The sequence below is a fragment of the Saccostrea cucullata genome, unplaced genomic scaffold (assembly GCF_032062105.1).
Source record: "Saccostrea cucullata isolate Sc308-1 unplaced genomic scaffold, CSIRO_AGI_Scuc_v1 ctg110, whole genome shotgun sequence".
NCBI lineage: Eukaryota > Metazoa > Mollusca > Bivalvia > Ostreida > Ostreidae > Saccostrea > Saccostrea cuccullata.
The window spans coordinates 454,756-476,211 of record NW_026939674.1 but is presented as its reverse complement, the minus strand read 5'-3'; the positions used below and the strand labels follow the sequence as shown (position 1 = coordinate 476,211).

Sequence of the window (21,456 nt, the reverse complement as noted above, 5' to 3'; positions counted from 1 at the left end):
AGGTATCATGAAATTTTCTTCATGGTAAATTTTGCATTTACCTCCCAAGCAATGGGTATACTAGTCTCTTTAATTTTAAAATATTATAGAAAGAATGTCAGTGTCTATGTTTCTCTTTGGAAGCACTGAAGAATATGTAATTGAAAAAAGTAAAATAGACTTATTATTACATAATGCATTGTGACCTCCTATAATTTACTTTTTGATCTGACAATTATAAGGCATGTGTACCCCAAAGTGTAAAACATGAACTTTGTAATTATATACCATATTTTCAGGCTGGGGTATCATTTAATGAGCAAAATATCTGGCAACGCAATATAGCTTTTTTTTTGAAATAAGAAATAAAAGCAGTAAGTCTTCACTTTATATTTATGTTTGAAATGGGACTTGATTAAATGGTACCACTATGTACAAGAGTCGTACAAAAATTTTATCCGCAACTCCTCTTGAAACAACTTTAAAAATTAATGAGATTTTCACCTTCTGTTGTTGCACTTGAAATTGTACACTTGCTATATAACTTTTTATCAACTACCTATATTTTGGGTTTCCCTTAAAAACATTAACAGGAATTTTCATAAAATGCACCTAGCACCTAGCTACTACTTTACATTCTCAAACCACTGAAGAAAATTTAATGAAACTTTCATAAACTCTTTATTACGTAATGTCATTGTGACCTCCTTTATGTTACTTTTTGATCTGACAATTATTTCGGGTTTACCAGAGCAAAACATGAACTTTGTCATTATAATCATATGGGAGGCTATCATTTAACATTTTTATTACTTTTTTTTAAATAGGAAATGAAAGCAGCAAGTCTTCACTTTATATTGATGTTTGAAATGGGACTTGATTAGATGGTACCACTATTTAATGGTAGCGTGAACCTATCGTACAAAAATTTCATTGTACCCCGCTTGCTAGCAGGATTTAAAGTGGTGGTGTGGCCTTCTGTCTGTTGTACTTGAAATTACTCATATATTATTAACAACTCCACCTATACCACTGAATAAAATTTAAGGACATTTTCATAAAATCTTTTTTTTACATTTTGATCAGACACCTTCCTCACCTAGCAAAACTTTACATTTTGGCATTATACTCCTTATACTAGTATTGTTGGAATGTACTTTTATGAACACTTTCGTTCTCGAGAGGGATAATGAAGTAAGAAATTGATGGATTATCTTTCCAGCTATCATCTCACCATAAACTACTAAAAGAATTGATTTAATTTAATTGGTTAAGCTTTGGGACTGTTGGCTTGAATCCGATGCTGAACGCTATTCCATCGTTTGTCTTCTAGCTATAATGTCTTGTCTTTTTGACAGTTTTGAAATCCTTTCTTTTACCTGATTAAACAAAATGTTTACCATGCAAGGCTAAAGGCTTATTATATATAATAATTTAAAATGGGATTGTCGAAATCCTTTAAACACCAACGTATTTGTCAGAAGCTTGCTTTAATTTCATTTAAATATCTTTAATATCGTAGCATATGCTCTTCAATGTCTTGAATCTATTAGAGATCATCTGCAGGTGATGATGGAATATTAATTTCTAAATAATGAAAGTACGTTGACGATTGAAAAGCTGAAGGACACATATATTAGTAGATAGGTCCTTGGTTCGCCATAACGTTATTAGATTGCCATTATCGTCTTTAGTCAGTAAAACACTCAAATATAAAACAGATGTGACAGGCCCTGAAGTGAATTTTATTTCGAACTCACAGCTAGGCAATTACCGAATTGAAATAAAAGTTAAATTAACGATTGTTAATTGATAAAATGTCGTCGATGTATCAAAGTGTTGAATTAAAGACCATAACAAGTTTGTTTCCTTCTCTTGTAGCAAATTTGAATCAATTATACTTATAGGAAAAGGATAATAGGTTGGCTAATAAAAGAGTACAGTTAAGTCCTTGAGAATTCCAACAAGTTGTAGGAAGACCTGGCCCCGAGGTTATAAAACTTTGGGGCCTGGTCGCCACCTTTACATAGATAGAAACTCAGAAAGGAGATGGGTGAACAAGACGAGAGATAAGCCCATAGCGCAACAAACATGAAGGTGAAAAATTAAATCTGAATTATATCAAAATTTTCCTTAATATTTCATCTACCATTAAAGTATACTTTATGTAAAATCTCTACAACTTGCACAAATCTCATGAAGGTTGAACTTATTTGTCTATGAAGTACTGTACACACGAAAGAGGACAAAACGAGGAATTTTTTCACACTATAACACTATTTTTCGATATGAGTGGGTCTTCTCTTCATTTTTTTTTTTGAAAGTTAATCCTCAAAGTTTGCATACAAACATATACATATTATGGTTTCCAAAAATATGGAGAAAAGACCCACTATACCTTAAAAATATAATTTTATGACATAACTTTCGTATCTTTTAGAGAAATACTTGAAGTCTCTTAAGTCAATGGTCATATCACAAGCATGATTTAAACGCCATATTTCATCAGGGCTTGTGTAGTGTAATGGTTTGCGTGCTAGTCTCAATAGAAAATGCAACTCAGGATTTTTATTGCCAGGGTTCGAACCCAAAGGATACCACATTATTTTTTTATATAAAAGAATAAATTTTAACGAAAAATTTCATCCAATCTTTTTTGTTATCATGATTTCATAAAAATCAATTATGAGAACTTTACTCTAAATACTAAATCCACAATTTGAATATGATTTTAATATATCTGAACCTAGTGGGCTTTCTGCACGCTAAGTTCACCCATCTCCTTTAATATCAACTTTAGATTACGTTATATGTAGAAGCAGTGTGCTTTTTTTGACAACCAATCACATGAAGCACAAAGTATGAAAATTTACGAATTCCATACTTAATGAGGAAGCAGTTGTCTCTGGAGTCATGTCTGTTCATTTATTCATCGTGAGGGTGTTATTATTATACTAGTAAATAAATAATATATAAACTTCAGAATAGCATTTTTATCTTGAGTACGTTTACCAAAAAAAAAAAAACAAAACAAAAACAACAACAACAACATATATACACACTGTACTTGGTGAAACCTTCGAGCAACAGAGAATCTGCGTATGATATGTGATCAATAATGAAAAAAAAAATGTTTTGAAGCACCGCCTCTATTTCTTATCGAAGTAATTATGAATAAGAGAGAGTGAATTGGTCATTAACCAGAAAGGCTAGACTTATTTATATATCATATTAATGTATTCAATATTTCTGACTAAATTGATTTCCTGCATTAAGTGGTATTTTAATGAGCGGAAGGATTTGTAAAAGAGCCCTGGCATTCAAATTAGTGGATTTGTTTTAGTGTTTACACCAATATATATGAAAATGAATTATATTCTAATTATTTTAAACATGAACTTTGCTTTATTTGATTGATTCCCTAACAATTTTTTTCGTGAGAACAATCTACAGCTCTGCTCGCATGATGTGATTATTATACAATTTCAAAGGGACAGAGGGTGCATTCTAAGCATAGTAGTGTGTTTGTTTATCAACCCACAGTGAATATCATAACAACGTACAAATATTTCAAGGATGCAACTTAATGTGATCTTGTTGTGATCCCTGTCTGGGGAATTTGGCGGATATTGTCACAGTTGTTCACATTTTACTTACAGATAAATGTTATATTTCGTTTTCGTTCTTGATATAACAAAGACATGCTGAAATTTGGTTGGTAAGTAGATTGTTCTTAATCTTAAAGAAATGTAATATTAAGCAAATTGAATTTAAAATGAATATTGTGTTTCAAGGAGCACTGAGGTTTTATATTGAATACAAAAAATGGCGGCTGTACTATATGTATATGATAACACGATTGCATATTTGAATGCAGAAATAGCATGTTGTAAACTGTATTTATAATCAATGTTAAGGCTTTTTTTGCTTTATGAATACATTATACTTTAACAAATCCAAAATAAATAATTTCTGACGTTTGAAATAAATTATGGGATGAGGGAATATTACAGAAAGTATAGAATTACCAGGGAAGGATAATTTCAACGAGGTAAATTATTGACAAACAAATTGATGAAACAAGAATATAAGCAGTCTGTTTAAACTCATCACTTCGTAAGTTCCATGGTCGATACAATGACCTTACCAGCAAATACAATACATCACTGAGTCAAATGCTGACTGACTTTTTCATACTAATTGTTAATCCATTATTTATACACTGATTTGACATGAGTTTAGTATTAAATGAAATGTTTACATACCGTGTATGTAAAATGACATACCGGTATTCTTTCATAGGAACTATAATTGAATGCCTTTTAATTGTTAGGAGCTAATAAAGTCATCACGAAATGTGGGGTTTATTTCAGATGCAGAAAACATTCTTGTACACTACTATTCTTAAGACCCAAAAATTTCCAAATTTCCTGTCAATTGCAAAAAAAGTTTTGTTTCCTTAAAGTGTTCTCCTTTTAATTTTATTTTCCCCTGATATATTTTACATGTACTAATACACAGGGGCATAATAGATTGGATGTGGTGATGATATAATGCGTCTCTCTCTTATACCAGGCGCTCGATAGTTGCTCTAAACCAATTATGATTTCAAGAACTTATCATAAGTTTTCTATAGCTTTATCTTTGTAACTTTAGGGCGAGGTTGTCGATTTTCTAAGTGGAAATAACAATATTAATGCTTAATTTTTTAATAACAGTAAATAAACACCACTATAGTTATATTTAGAACTTAACCAAAATTTATGTGGGGCTTTTGGCTGTGCAATTGTGATTGTTTTGTCAATTAGTTGAAGAATCTAAACATCTAAACATTTTTGTTTCCCGGTGTAAAGACGAATAATGACCCCCATCGAATAATGACCCGAGGTCATTTTTCTTATTTGACCCCCGGTCATTAAAAAAAATATATATATATATAGGTGTCACCACCCTAAAAATTTGCAGAACCCACGTGAAGAAAAATGATCCCCGTAAGAAAAGTTTCCCTGTGGATTAAAGCTGAAATTTTTAGGGGGGAAAAAATTAGATAAAGACGCATATTGGCCAAAATGCTCACCTGAACTTATTTGGAATAAATTAATGATATGTTGATCTCATAACATACGATTATAGCTATATTTCAAGGTCAATGCAATGATTCAGAATGTAAAGGAGTAAAGATTTATCGAGCCTAAAGGGTTAGGTAAACATTGTTTTTCGATAGTGGAAATCATCGAACTGACAGAAAAAATCAGCAGTATCATACATTATTATATCATCCGCTTGAAAAGCGGGAAGGTATTTAGTGATCGGATTTCCGTCCGTCTGTTACGCTTTTTACTGTTATCCGCAACTCCTCTTAGGTTTAATGTAACAAGGATTACATTTGTGAAGTATGAGAGTACTAGTATCTACCGTTTAAAAGTTATAGCCAAAGTAAATTAAAAATTTGGCATTTTCGTGTAAAATGGGACAAACTCCAAGGTAAAGGTCAAAAGGTCAAATTTGGTGCCCAAAGTAAGGTCTTGTCACAAGGAATATGCACATATTGAATATGAAAGGCATAGCTACAATAAATGAAAAGTTATGGTCAAGGTTTTTGCGGAAAAACAGACCGAAATATACAGACAGACATATAGACGGACACGAAAAAACTATTTACCTTTTACTCTTCGGTTACAGGGACATAAAAAAAATGGTCTTCATTTAACTTTTCATATTATGATACAGTTTTGTACAGTATAAAGAAGACGTTACAAAAATGAAAATGTTTGTTCTGATTTTCATATTAAATTCTCTGAAAAATATACTCAGAACTGGGTAAAAGGGTGGAGTAAAACAAGAATTAAGAAATGTAATGAATACTGTGTGCTAAATCAAAAGGTTATGTCTACATGTATAGTTTTTGCATTAGAATGTGTATTTTACACTAGCTCATAGCTTTACAGAGCATGTTTTTTTTATAACCCCACCCCCTTACTATTTCGGAGGAAGTCGATTATCAACAAAAGCAGCAAAAAAAAACTTCCTTTATTTTTCTATAAGGAGGGACTAAAATATATATATAATCTACTATTCTACTAATTTTCAACTGTTACTTTGCCACAATACTTTCAAGTATACCCCCACCAACATTTAAAGTATGCTTTAATCAAGGCGAGGTAAATTATGATATGATAGAACTTGTGTGAAGGCTTAACTTTATTTCAATATTTTATCTAGAGCCTCTTTCAGTATTATTGAAAAGTATAGAGTTTTATTTATATTTTTGCTTTTCATTTATTTATTTTTTTGTTTTGATTTAACGTACTTTTTTTGGGGGGGGGGGGTAAAAATTTACTCCTCTTTCATTGTCAAATAGGATTTGCCAAACTTATACAAGCTAAAAGTTGAAATGAAGGAAAAATTAATTTTTGTTAGTGTTATTGGAACCTGATTGTTGCATGGTTTGATTTCTAAAAACCAGAAGTCTCTGTCGAGACTGTAGCTCTACTGGTATGTACTTATCAAAAACCATTGCACTATTTTATGTATCTTTGTGTAGTTCTACTTGTGTGCCAACTTATTTTGAAATCAAACTAGAACTGTAGAAGGAGTAGCGTTTTTAAGGAATTTCACAGAAAATTCTATTTTTAGTAACCATGGTAACACCGTTCATCGAAATCAGAAACCGATGCACTATTCTATGTATCTTAGGGTAGTCTACTTGTGTGCCAAGTTATACTGAAATCAGACCAAAACTGTAGAAGGAGTAGCGTTTTTAAAGAATTTCACAGAAAATTCTATTTTTAGTAACCATGGCAACATCGTTCATCGAAATTAAAAACCGATGCACTATTCTATGTATCTTAGTGTAGTCTACTTGTGTGCCAAGTTATATTGAAATCAGACCAAAACTGTAGAAGAAGTAGCGTTTTTAAGGAATTTCACAGAAAATTCCATTTTTAGTAACCATGGCAACATTGTTCATCGAAATTAAAAACCGATGCACTATTCTATGTATCTTAGTGTAGTCTACTTGTGTGCCAAGTTATATTGAAATCAAACTAGAACTGTAGAAGGAGTAGCGTTTTTAAGGAATTTCACAGAAAATTCCATTTATAGTAACCATGGCAACACCGTTCATCTAAATTAAAAACCAATGCACTATTCTATGTATCTTAGTGTAGCCTACTTGTGTGCCAAGTTATATTGAAATCAGACCAAAACTGCAGAAGGAGTAGCGTTTTAAAGGAATTTCACAGAAAATTCTATTTTTAGTAACCATGGCAACACCGTTCATCGAAATCAAAAACCGATGCACTATTCTATGTATCTTAGTGTAGTCTACTTGTGTGCCAAGTTATATTGAAATCAGACCAAAACTGTGGAAGGAGTAGCGTTTTAAAGGAATTTCACAGAAAATTCTATTTTTAGTAACCATGGCAACACAGTTCATCGAAATCAAAAACCGATGCACTATTCTATGTATCTTAGTGTAGTCTACTTGTGTGCCAAAGTATATTGAAATCAGACCAAAACTGTGGAAGGAGTAGCGTTTTAAAGGAATTTCACAGAAAATTCTATTTTTAGTAACCATGGCAACACCGTTCATTGAAATTAAAAACCCATGCACTATTCTATGTATCTTAGTGTAGTACTTGTGTGCCAAGTTATATTGAAATCAGACTAAAATTGTAGGAGGAGTAGCGTTTTGAAAAATTGTTTACAGACAGACGGACAACAGACGGACAGACAGACAGACAGACAGACAGACGGACGGACGCCGGACGCATTACTATCGCATAAGCTCTTCTGGTCTCTGACCAGTAGAGCTAACAAGTGGAATATCTTTCTTTAAGCAAATATTATAAGGAGGAATATTTTAAAAAGAAATTTTATTACTTGACAATTAAAGAATCTCTTTTCACTTTAAAGGGGGTCATTTTTCAATGGGGGTCAATTTTTTATAGGACTAACATATAAAATAATGACCCCTATGACATTTTTTCTACAAAAAATGATTTTTTTCTACGGGTAGGGGGTCATTTTTTGTCGTTGAAAATTGACCCCCGGTCATTATTCGATGGGGGTCATTATTCGTCTTTACACCGGCTATACAAGTTTGATGCCTAGTTTAATTTCATATTTTATAAAAAAAAAAATATAGGGCGACACGATGTTATAATATTCTACCATAATATTTATATCAAATAAGAAAAGTTTCCTGGTTACACTGAGATTTGTGTAGATAAATACATTAAGCAATAGCTGTAGAAGTGTTGATACTCCAGCAGCGTTCATTAAGTAGGGTTGCCTTTTCAAGAGGAGTAAAAAAAAACCTATCATCAAATACTTCAAACATCCCCATGAAGTATTTAAAACTTTATTTGTGAATCCATATGTCTTAAACAACTGTTTTTGTTGGATTTTAGTCAAAATTTTTATTAAAATTCAAATAGTAACAAAATCAATGAAAAAGAGTGTTTAAGAAGCAATAATGTTATCTTCTTAAAAACTACGATCGAGTGATCGAATTGGAAAAATGCCATATTTTTGTCAACACAAACTCCTAGCATCCTAACATGGCATATTTCTTGCAGTTGCTCGACGTGTTTAGCAAGATAACACCATCCTGTCTTCCTCAAATTCATAGCTTTATAAAACGAGAAATATACACAAAGAAAAGAACAATCAAGTTTTTCCATTTTACTCTTTACAACATTGATACTAAGACTCCTTTCTTAATTAAATTTAGTCATCTTTGACGTATTTTGAAAAACAGTGCATGTATTTCGTTAGGTAACAAAGCATCATATCTTAACATAAGAAGGATGAATACGTCACGTTTCTTATGCTATTAAATTCCCATTTATACATTTCATAGTACCGGGTATATCCAATCTTTATTTCTTAAAAATAGGACAGAAAACACACATTTTTAAAATCAAATAAAGCAGAATTTATTTTTAAAACTTCTATATTAGAGGTAGGAAGAAAACACTTGTTGTGAACTTCAAATTAGATTTATCGACAACGCTTTGTCGAACAACAATATATATATAGTCATTTTCATTCATATGTCAACATGATATATCCCAGTGAATTTGAAAGAATCTGACACATAAACATACACAATCTCTCACACACAAACACACTAGCGTGTTACTGCCATATCTGTTTCATTTGTGGCTGTTTTACTGACTGAAAATAAAAAGGGCTATCTAACAACTAAATTATATGACAAACAAGATAACTTAAGCTTTTCTGTCGTCATTCTTTTTAATTCATGTTCATGTAGTAATATTCCGCTGTCACCCGTATATCCTGTTTAAATATTCCAACTTGTTATATACTCCAGAGCATGCTTTGAGTACAATGCCTTTTTTTAACTAAAGAGGGTTATTGACAGATAAGTTGAAAGCACAGGAATTTCAACATATATATTTTATTTCTTTAAGTTTTAAGAAAAATACTCTTGGTGCTTCCAAGGTTTGGTTTGGTTTGGGTATCGGTGTTCAATATGATGCGTGTTAGAGAGTTTGTTTGACAATACGTTTTTTTTTCACATGCCAGAAATGCTATTTTAGTTCGTCATATTTCAATGTTAAAATAAGCTGAAATGTTCATAAATATATTTTATTTTTATCAAATCTGGCTGGTTTTATTTTTAAAGTAAAAAAATCTGCTTGAAATGTATTTGTTGAAATTGCAAATCTTGCTGTTTCATCTGTATACGAGGGGCGTTCAATAAATAATGTCATCAGCTCCATGACATACAACATAGAAATCATATGACATTATGCTTGACTTTATCTAATTATTGAATCTTTAACGAATTGATAACAGTTTATGTGACCACTTTTCATCGCATAATTTCATTGTGGGAAGTTGGGAAAAAGCCATTAAATTTAGTTATAAATGAATGGTCAAGTAAATTAGAGTAAAATTGAACACGTCATTAAAGCTGCTGTAAAACTTGTTAATTTACCAAAAATATATTTACTGAAATATGTGAAATTTGCAGCAACTTATGTCTGTTTCATACACACATGAACAGGCGGATTTCAATTAACAAAAATTATATAATGGGCATCAAAAATGGGTACCCTCCTTGTCAACAAGGACATACAACAACTAATGTATATTTTTCAACAAATTATCAAATTATGTTTTATTGACTTTAAGTTTACCTAGCAAATTTGATAGACATCATATCGGGGATAGTTCACACTGTTTTAAAGAAACATTTGATTGTAAAAAAGTTTAATACTCAAATGTCACCCTACAGTTATAAATATGAATGAAAACGAGAGCGTGTAGAAAATCTAAACAATTATTTTTAAAAAATCAAAAATTGTTCATATCCACGTTTTTCTGAAATTCAAACATATCATGAAACTTGAATCCATTTGGCATTAAACCCTTATTAACAAATTTTTTGTACTTGACAAAACTGCAAAGGCCTAAGAAGAGCAAAAATTTGCAAGAACACAAAAACAGTTTTATACGCATTTTCTTAAATATTAGCCTTGTTGTTCAAATACATATATAGGGAGGCAGTATATATTTCTGGAGGAGTTAGTAAGCAAAATATTTGCCAAAAAATTGAAAGGTTTATGAGAGGAATATCCAGAGTGAGGATTTCACTACATTAAATTTCTTCCTGACAGCGTCCAAACCCACAGGCCATGAAGAGTAAAGGAATTTTGGGGTAAACAGATAGTTTTTTTGTCACATCAAATATTCGCCAGATCTTTAATCTTTGACTTGTTTCATTTCCAAAACTTAAAAACACCTTTCATGAAAAAAACAAGTACAAAATATAGGATCTGCCATTTTCCAGCATACGATTTATGTGTTCTAAAAACAGTTAGAAATTGAATAAAAATGTTACGGACATGCCTTTTAATTTTGAGAATATTTTATTTAAATCATTAAGACAAAATCATAGAAAAGCGATTTTTGTTTCTTGCAAAAGATGACATTATTTATTGAACGCCCCTCGTATATGTGTCTGAATATCCACATGACATAGGTAGGATGTCTTAACATTTAGATCAACGATCAGAAGGACAAACAATACCTGCACGGATGTAACAAGTTATCTACTGCTAATGTCTTATAATAAAAAGCCATTAAATTTAGTTGATACATGAGAAATTTTCTAATACGAGATTCATTAAATACAATACATATTTCAAAAAATAAAATAAATGGGGTTCATGATTTTCTGTTTTTAATATGTTTGCTGGATTTTGGAAAGTTATTGCTGTCAGTAATTTTAGACTTTACATGGACCTTTTTCATTTATTTTTTAAAATTCATTTAATTGACTTAAGTTGAAGCAACAAAAGCAAATTGCTTGATTACAGAAAATTAAAGTTTTTCAATTTTATTTACATGCTTGTATACAGTGGAATCATCAATGTTCATTTGAGGATCTCAGTTGATTCGATCCGCAAGAGCATGCTCTACGTATAAACACTTTCTAAAATGTGGTAGGTTATTTTCATACTAGCTGCTGAAAAAAGAATATCAGAATTCTCTTTAAAAGTCATCATTTCGTAAGTTCTATGGTTGATACAATGGCTTTGTCTGCAAATACAATTTATCATGAGGTCAAAGACATTTTTCATACTTATTTTTAAGCCATTATGTATTTAGTGAATTGTCAACAGATTTTACCGTTATTTCCCGATCATGATAAGGAGTACAGTACGGGTGTGACCGGTCGGCAGAAGATGCTCACTCCTCCATGGCACCTGATCCCACCTCTGATGTTATGGAGGCTGGAGTTTGCTCTGCTCTAATTTTGTATTGGCTAATGGACTTTTGAGCTTGAATACTTCTCGTTGTCTCCATATCTTTCATTTGTTCATTGAATTTTATGTACATTCGTGTAATACCCTCGAAATTACATCTCATGAACCAACAAAATTTTGCTTACCCAAGAACATTTACCCCAACGAATAAAAATAATGCCACGCTTAAACTTATTTGATTTAGTAACTGTTTTTGTCCATATATTCTATATAACATGACTAAGTGACCAGTTGATGTTCTTCCCCGTACTACCTGTCTCCAACAAGGTGTAATTAAGATGGGCGTTAAGACCTCTGTTCGGATTCCAGGAAGTTGGTCATTTATCAGGAATTCCTATTCACCTACATTTTATGCATTATGTAGTTGTCATATATCAGTGCTAACATGCAAGCTGAAGGATGGAGAGAAATATTGACATTTGACCTAAATGACACAGAGTAACCAACTTATAATAATGTACGTTTCATTTATTTACTTACGTGGGTATGTACAAAAAATTCTCAAGCATTGCCAACATTTTTGTCATTTAATTCTTTCATTCAAGAAATATGTCATTCAGTATACTTCAGCCAAAATATTTCTCGTTTACTACATTTTCTACTTTGATTCAGAAAACGCTCGACAAAGTGTTATAATGAATCACTGAGTCCATTGCACGTGGCAGGCAATCCATCTAAATCAGACATGCATCCCTATAAGGTCAAGACGAGGAAAAGAAAATAAAAATATTATTTAAAAAAACAAACTTTTTTTCTATATTTTCTGCTTTTCAGCTTTTTAAACTAAATTTGGAAAGTTATGAATTGCTTGGTAAATTATATTCTAGTATATCTATTTATGTTGGCATCTGCTATAGTTCTATTTTATGATAGGCCTCTTTTCTAGGGGAATTATTAATTATTATAAAATGATTTTTTCTTTTGCCGGAAAATCTCTTAGTTAATTGTGGAAGTAATAAAATGACCACAAAAGGTAAATCAAAAGTAGAGAAAATGTAAGACGGACATTTATATCATGGTCCCGCCCGGTCAAATAAATAGCCCCCGTAGCTATAATCACGAGCCAAAAAAAGTATAGAGTCACTAGGAAGGAGAAAAATATTTCGCTATCTTCAATTTAAATGATTTTTTAAAAAACAGATACAGCTCAAAATATATTTTTGAAAAAAAAGCTTTTAATATATTGAACTATACCTTCTTTTGACTGTAAATTTGAAAAGGAGTGTTTTATGTAAAATTCTTTGAAGTATTCCCCTTTCTGTACCCCAGTACAGGAAAAGTCCAATGTAGATGATCAAGGATCATTGCAAAGGTATTCGTAGACAACATACAGAAAAAAATGAGAAACGTACAAAATAATTAGGCCTTTATTAGGAATATTAAGGCGAATTTGGATTGAATCTTTAAGGTAAGATAAACTTTTATAATGTTTTGTTTTGATCACTGAAAAATTTGTCCAAAAGATTTGAAACAAAGAAAATAAAAGGATCATTGATCTTTTACTATAAAAGAATTAAACAGACATATATTTGAATATATTATTTATCTGGATATTTTTTCTATTGATTTTTATGATTATCATATATTTTTTTTAATTAGCTAATACAAAAAAAATTATTATTAAAATTATCTATCAATATTTTCATGGTATAAGCTTAGGTAGAAGGATACTCATCAATTCCGAAGTACATATCGCTTTTTGAAATTATTTTGATTTGAATTTAGTAAAACAGACTCAAAAATTATTTCTCAAAGACGATTATACTCTTCGATCATTCTTCCCAATTAATGAAATTTTTATATACACCTTAGTTAAAATAGTAATATTGAGAGCTCATCAGTTAAAATGGAAACCATTTCTTATTGTAAATTTCTTCTTTTAAAAAAAGCGGGTAAAAATAAATATTCTTGGACCCCACCCATTTTTATTATCTCTCTGTATTAATGATCTGTATTTTTATGTACAATACAGCGTTTGTTAACTGCTAATTAGGATTGATGTGTAGTAAGATGTTGTCAATAATAAATACCTGGGGATATAGCCGACCAGAAATGACCACCGTACATAAGAACATACTTAGTGTTTGTTAACTAGCTTGTACACTGTCCAATATCCTAAGGTCCACTAAAAGACAAGATACACACGTGTTTGAATGAAATGTTCCATCATTATAATTATTCTGCAGATTTTTGCATTAGTAATGTTAAAATTGACATGTAATGATATCATCGACACAGTGAATAAGAATATGTTGTAATGAATGTTTTTAGACGGTAGATCACTATTTCATTAAAGTTTCCATCTTTTAATAACCACCGTTACATTTGTTGAAAGTACAGGTGCTTAGGGCCTATAGTTCAAATATGGATTTTGAGGTATACCTTTAAATGAAGATTTAGTCAGGGAAAATATATTTTCTTATTTCAAAAGTTTTACTGATACTATTTTAAGAAATGATTTGAAATTTCAAGAAATTGAAACAGATATGTAGACTTATTAAGCAAGATATTGGGTAATACCTGAATATTTACGTATATTACCCAAAAGGAACTGTAAGTTACGAATGATTTTTCATTACAGAAACAAATAAATATGGCGGATGGATTGTGTGCTAAATGTTCCAGATACCTCTTGGTTGTCTTCAACTTTTTCTTTTGGGTAAGTTTTTCGTTTATTAATAAAAAATTATTCGAAATGAGGGAAAGACAAAGTGTTCCAGCATGTTTTCCTAAATTTTGTTTACGAAATTTTTATATTGTATCATAGAAAAAAAATGTACATTTTTTTATATTTCTTTAATATGAATATTATGGGTAATGTGATAAAAATTCTTCGTATGTTATCTTATATGGTAATAACCTGAGGTTACTTTACTTCAAGACGTTAAAAATGAACACAGAAACTCAAAATATGGCATTTTTATCAAGACATTCATCTTTGTTAGTCTTTGAAAGTTACTGAGCTTGCTTTTTTCTGTAAATTTTGGAATCTTTGATAGTTTAAACTTTCAATGTAATAAAACATATTAATTTTACAGGTATCCGGATGTGGATTACTGGGAATAGGAATATGGATTTGCGTGGATGACAGAATAGAGGACTTTTTGGGAAACGCAAATATTGGTTTCCCATTGGACTGGATTTACATTTTTGCGTACGTCATAATAGGTGTCGGTGGATTTATTTTCATAACAGGATTCTGTGGTTGTTGCGGAGCTGTGCGGGAAAGTGCGTGGATGCTAGCTGGTGTAAGCGGGTATTTTAACTATTTGTGAGAGGAATAAATCTTTACAGTGTCATAATTTTGATAATTAGTTGAAAAATTTGAAAATGTAGGTGAAGATAATGAATCACTGGTAGAAAAATGAAGTTGGTGTGTGTGTGTGCTTTCTGCAAAACTCTTCGTCTCAGGGGGCGACTTACTCATGATCATATCGTCTTGTTATAAATTGCAGAACCACATACTTGAACTATTTTCCTCAGCTTCCTCATTAATATTTATTTCAAGGCATATAACCCCCCCCCCCCCGAAATTGATAGTCTTTTATAAATGTACAAGGAAGCAACACAGATGGAACTCTTATCACCACCTCCTTAATTTCAACTTCACAGGAGGGGAAAGTTTATAAATTCATATAAAAATCCAAAGTCTCTTTTTGTCAATAAATTAAAAAACTTTCAAACACTTTTTGAAAAAAAAGTGTTTGAAAGGGTTCTTTATTTCATATAAAAATATATACATGCATAACATTCCTCTTAATTCTATGGAGTCTCCTTAACACACATATATCAAAAAGGTACAATTTGAGTACTTCCTTTTTCGCGCACTTGTTTTCAACGTTGAAATATCCGATGAAGACAAATAACTACTTATTAAAGTGATCACTTTTGCAAAATTTAGGTTCAATTACTACCTTGTGTCTCTCTCCAACCTCCTCTGACTGAAAGCGGAAATTGTCAAATTTAGATAACAAGTCAATTAAAATTCATGATTATTTCATAGATTTGTATAAATTATGTAACTGTAATTAATATTTCTTAATAAAATAGATTCACAAGTGAAAGTATATTTATGCACGAAAGAGATACTATTTTAATTTGATACATTAAAAATTGCAAAAGCATACATTAATTAAGAAATATACATACAAATACTGTGAAAAGACGAATTTTAGGGGTTGAGATGAGGTATTACATTTACATTCTATTTGTGCTATGAAGAGAGTTACGAATTCGTCAAAGTCCAAGTCCCAATCCCCTGGGTCATAAAACTAAGACTATATCACTTTTGAACTCAGTCTCACTTTTCCACTATTAATTACTTTTGTTAAAAAGATTTTAAAATGAAAAAATTAGCGCGTCTAAGTTGTATGGTCCCCGGAGTCTAACAAAGAACTATATGCGGTATATTGCATATATATGCCCCCACAAAAGTCAGATTTTGAAAACTTCCTGATATGTGCTGAATTCAATAAATTGTATGAGAAATATATATATATATATATACAGAACATATTATAGTTTCAAAGCAGTTTATTCACAATTTTTGTTTTTATGACGTCACAAACTAGTCTGATTTTATATCCTTTTTCAGAAAGAGTACAAAATGGACAAAATTTCAACAATTTTAGCTCTAAAATTTATAGAGCGCATGCTTGTTCAGGAACAATATTTACATATTTCATTGATATTATCATTCTACACATTATATCAAAATATTGATCCTGAACACACATGCGCTCGGTGACTTCTACTCAAAATATCGACGAAATATGTACATTTTTCTGTAGAATTCATAAAAAACTAAAATTTACGTCATGTTTGTGACGTCATTACGTACATATGACGTCATTACGTATGAAATTATTCAGTGCTTTGAAATCAGCATATACTCCCCTGTTTAAGAACTTAATTAAATATACCTCCATCAAAGTTTGATTTGGGGGGCGAATATTGGCTATTACCGAATAAAGTTCTTTCGGTTCTCCAGTCAGGAAATCCTATCCTCTCAAACCATTAATTTTTCTTACTCAAAAAACGAAAGAAGTAATATTTACAGGTCATATTATCCTTGTTGCTGTCTTAACTTGACATTAATTATAGGTTTTGTCGAAGGAAAAAAAAGTAAATCGTGCATTTGTAGAAGAATTTATTTCTGATATAAAATGTTTGTTACATTGAATATTCATTATAATTGTCCGAGGAAGTTTCGTAATGCCTCCACTAAGATAGAGTTATGTTCAATCCTGAGTCAGGCCTAGTTAATAGGACATTGATATACTAACCTTGTTAATTCAAGATCTTAATTTCCGTGAATTATTTCCTGATCCTAAGTTGAATAGTAATTACATGTATTAAAGCCTTAATTCGGTTTAATGAAGAGATTATTCCATATTTTAAAGTTTTGCCCAGTCATTTCTACACTTCACATGTTTTTTATGAATTTCATAACTTTTAAAAGAACTCATTTTAAACTTATTTACAAATATAAATGCCAAAGCTTTGCATACCCCACATAGGACAAAGTAATGTATATAATGTATATATCCATTGTTTCATACCTTTACCAAACTATTCATTTAAAAAAAAATTATATGGCATCCTTTTTTTCAGTATATAGGATGTGTCGTCCTTATTCTAGTAGCTGAGTTAGTGATAGGAGTGTACACCGCAGTGGAACGAAAAAATGTAAGTAAACAAGAAAATGTAAGTTCATACTGGAATATAATAGTTTTTGTCAAATATCTTCATTTTCCTTTCTTTATCTTTATTTTAAATCATTTATATACTGTGAACATTAAATACGTATTAGTATGTATTTTACGTGTATATTTTAAACTTTCTTAGTTGGAAGGAATGCTTCAAAATGAGCTGACTAAACTTGTGAATGACTACACATACCACGACAATAATAAAACGATGGATTTCCTTCAACAACATGTAATGTATATTTCCGCAAACTTAAAGACGTTTTCTTTAAAAATTTACAATAATTGCAGATATAACTTTTAATACAAAGAGTATTACACATCCGTTGTCGATATTTCATGTACATATGTCCCTTTGTCATTTCTTATTATAAAGAAATGTACATCATGCATTTATTTACACAAGTTTCAAACGTCTAATGTATAAGAATAAGAATAAACTAGTAATATATAAGAGAAATTAAAAATTGATAAGAATTCAGTAATTAATTATTTAAGTAAATATTTTAATTGTTATTTCAGTTTGATTGCTGTGGTGCTAGAAATTTTTCAGATTACAGAGATACTCAACTAAACAACGGGACAACTGCAATTACAGTAAGTACAAAACATAGACCAGCAGGTTCATCCATGTCGGGCGCCTAAAGGTCCACAAAAGGTTTTATCTTAAAAAAGAGTAAAGAACTTGCTTTACATGTATATGTCTACATTAATGTGAAAAATCTATGCACACATAATTAAGTGACATTTTTGTAGTATGTAGGGAATTTTTCTCCAGATCTAAATTTTTTACCCTCGTCTTATCATAATGTGATTTATGTAATCCTAGTGATCTGGCTAGTCTACCGCTGTAATTGAAATATAACAAAACAATGTATATTGAGTGAAAATTGTCATTTATTAAATGACAATAAGTATATAACACAAATAAAGTTAAGGGGAGATCACCAGGATATTTCCTGAGTACAAGGAACAATAACTTTGGCAACGGTATCTCCCCTGTTGCAAACAATCATTAATTTGGCAAAAATATTTTGACAAATAAAAAGTATATAAACTACAAAGTTGTCAAAACAAAAAGCTGCCAATATTTTTATACAAACAAAGTTTTTAAAAAATTTCATAACTTAAGCAAAGTCAGTAAGGTAATACATAATACAGTTTGTGATCAATTGCCTATATAATCATGAAAGATCCCCTTCGAAATATGTCAACTTCAGCATTTTCCTATGTGGACTAAGAATAATTTTTAACAACGTAATTTTATAGATTAATAGTACCCGGCACATGATTTTTAAAAAGTTGTGAAATTCAATTTATTTAAAAGAAAAACAATTATCTATGATGTCAAAAGTCTGTTCTTTAATTTATCGTATGGAATGGTTGTACATGTATAAGCTGTATAGAAAAGAAACATGTTTTGCTGTTGTTCATGAAAAGTTTTAATATTCTTTGGATTTTTTTTAGAATCAGCATCTGTTTTACACAATTTCGTGAAATACAATTGTACAGTACGTCTGTATACATTAGTTTGTATTTTAATGAGGAGCAGGGATAGGGACTTAATTGAACATACTGGACTTTATAACTGTAACATATATCTTTGTTCGTAAAAACTGAAGTGATGTTTTGGAATCTAGTGTAAGTTAGGTTAATCAATGTTAAACGTATTTGAAACTGAAGGATAATTTTGAAGGAATTGTTTGAAAGAGATTTCTGAGTAAAGGCTGGATTACCGGATGTCGAATTCAAATCGAGTCCCTCTAAAAAGCCATCGAAATAATGAGCCTCACAAAGACTATATTGCTACCATCTCTGGAAGAAAACATGTCATTGTGACACCAGATCCCCTTTCTTAATATATTTCTAAATATAAAAATCAAATACACATTGATATAGCATATCTTTTATATACAGTTTCATATATCATTTTCAGACTTGGATCGTACCAAAAAGTTGTTGTAAAACAGGAAACACACAGAAATGTTACGATGAAGCCAGAAATCTTGGACCACTATATACAGAACTAAGAAGTCAGGTATAAGATTTTCATAATAAGTTTGGAAATTAAGTATAATTTTTGTTTAATTCTAAAACATTTTTTGACTTCACCGGAGTTCAATTCCCGTTGCATATCACAGATCTGATTGTCGCCCGCGTTGGTTAGAGCGTCCCGGTCGCGAAGGAGTCAATCCTTATGCATATCACAGATCTGATTTTTAAAAAAAAGGAGTCTTGATATGTAAATTCCTTCTGACATTTTTTTAAGGAGTGTTGATATATTCCTTCAGACATTCTGAACATCGGGGAAATTGTAAGGTAATTTAAAAGAAAACACCATTCTCTCCTTTAATAGGTCATGTTGTTTTCTTTTTACAGAGTTGCTATGACAGTGTATTAGATTTTCTGTATGGAAATGTGGTCATTTTAATCTCTGTTGTGGTAGCCGTGGCTGTTACAGAGGTAGGTGTGGTCAAATCTAAAATAAACCAATATAAAGATTATGGATTAATTTTTTTTTACATACTGTTATGTTTATATTTGTTATTTACCGGTGTTTGTTAGATAAATTTACAGGTAAACTATCAGTGAAATTGTCTTTCTGATGCAGATTTCTGCTTGAACGTGAACTACATGTTCTTGATTATGAATCAACAAATGATTAAAATATAATTTTTAAAAAATTTAAAAGTTTTTACTCTGATTTTTCTTAAATACGGAGTGAAATGAGACAAGAAAAGAAAACATGTTTATTGTATATGTTGCAGAAACATACACCTATGCAACGTAACAATAATAATGAAATTTTTTTTATTAAATCTTAATTTTTATACTTTATTTTTCCTTTTTCAGATCCTGGGAGTGATATGTGCAGTGATATTGTGTCAAAACAGGACAGACTATTGGGATTGGGACTGATATTCTTCTACAGCTGTTCATTAAGAAACTCACAGAGGATCTGTTTAGTTCATTACTTTAATACCTATAGTGGACACTTGTCTCAGAAGATTTTGTATATAAAAGCAAATATGATGAGGGGAACCAAAAGCTCTGATGAAAGAAGGAGATGATCTAGTGCATAATGAAGTGTGAGAGAATTTATGGTCAAGGAATTGGCAGTAACATTTCTGTTGATGATTCAAGCTTTGTTGCTTTGACCAAATATGGGATAATGTAATGTTAAATTATTTTCTTGCTTTTACAATATCTTATAAAGAAAGAAATTTAAAATGAGTGATTTCAACTGAGAAAATGATGCATACAGATAATGTACTTAAGTTTAAATTGTACATAATTTTCATGTCATTGAACATATCATCTTTGAATGTATACTGGAAGTACTTGTCTTCATACTGTTATGATTGTACACAATTATATCTAAATGCTCATCAATTTTAATTAAAAACATCTTGTTTATGTAAAGCATCTGACAAAAAGGAGGATAACTCTGGATTTTTTCATAGTTCTTTGTTTGTTCAATTTCATTTATTTGGTCGAAGTAACACGAATGCTCCATGGAATAGTATGATTTTACAGACAATAATGAAAAAATACATCAGCCCTTATACATTTCATCCATACATTGATACAATCAATAATTTTGATGTAAATACATTGTATATGCAGTTGATTTTTCACATGTTGCTGTTATCAATGTAAAAATGATAAAAAAGGAATTAAAAAATACTTATATCATCAATTTTACCTTATTTATTTTCACCGTAATATTTTCACATAAGAGAATATCGCTTTTAAAGGTACTTGGACACAGATTTGAAGTTAATTTTTTCTCTATAATATTACGACTTATATATTTTAATAGCATTTCACACAAAAATTAATTAAAAATCTTATTTCATTTATAAGTAATTAAATTTTTTAATTTTTTTGGCGGGTTGATTGACACGCCCTTGCACTTTCACAAATTTTAACTTTATTCTTAATCCGTAGGAAAAATGGCAATC

The 21,456-nt window shown here is 30.6% G+C and overlaps 1 protein-coding gene across 1 annotated transcript; it reads left to right on the top strand.

Annotated features, from left to right (window-relative positions):
* Positions 1-3,277: 3,277 nt before the first annotated feature.
* LOC134253557 (CD81 antigen-like) lies at positions 3,278-21,174 on the top strand. The gene is made up of 9 exons (XM_062736085.1): positions 3,278-3,697; positions 14,365-14,442; positions 14,822-15,031; positions 17,397-17,471; positions 17,631-17,723; positions 18,014-18,088; positions 19,428-19,529; positions 19,871-19,954; positions 20,345-21,174. Exons 2-9 carry the CDS (start codon positions 14,377-14,379, stop codon positions 20,408-20,410), a joined length of 771 nt encoding a protein of 256 aa, XP_062592069.1. The 5' UTR covers positions 3,278-3,697; positions 14,365-14,376; the 3' UTR covers positions 20,411-21,174.
* The last annotated feature ends 282 nt before the right edge of the window (positions 21,175-21,456 follow it).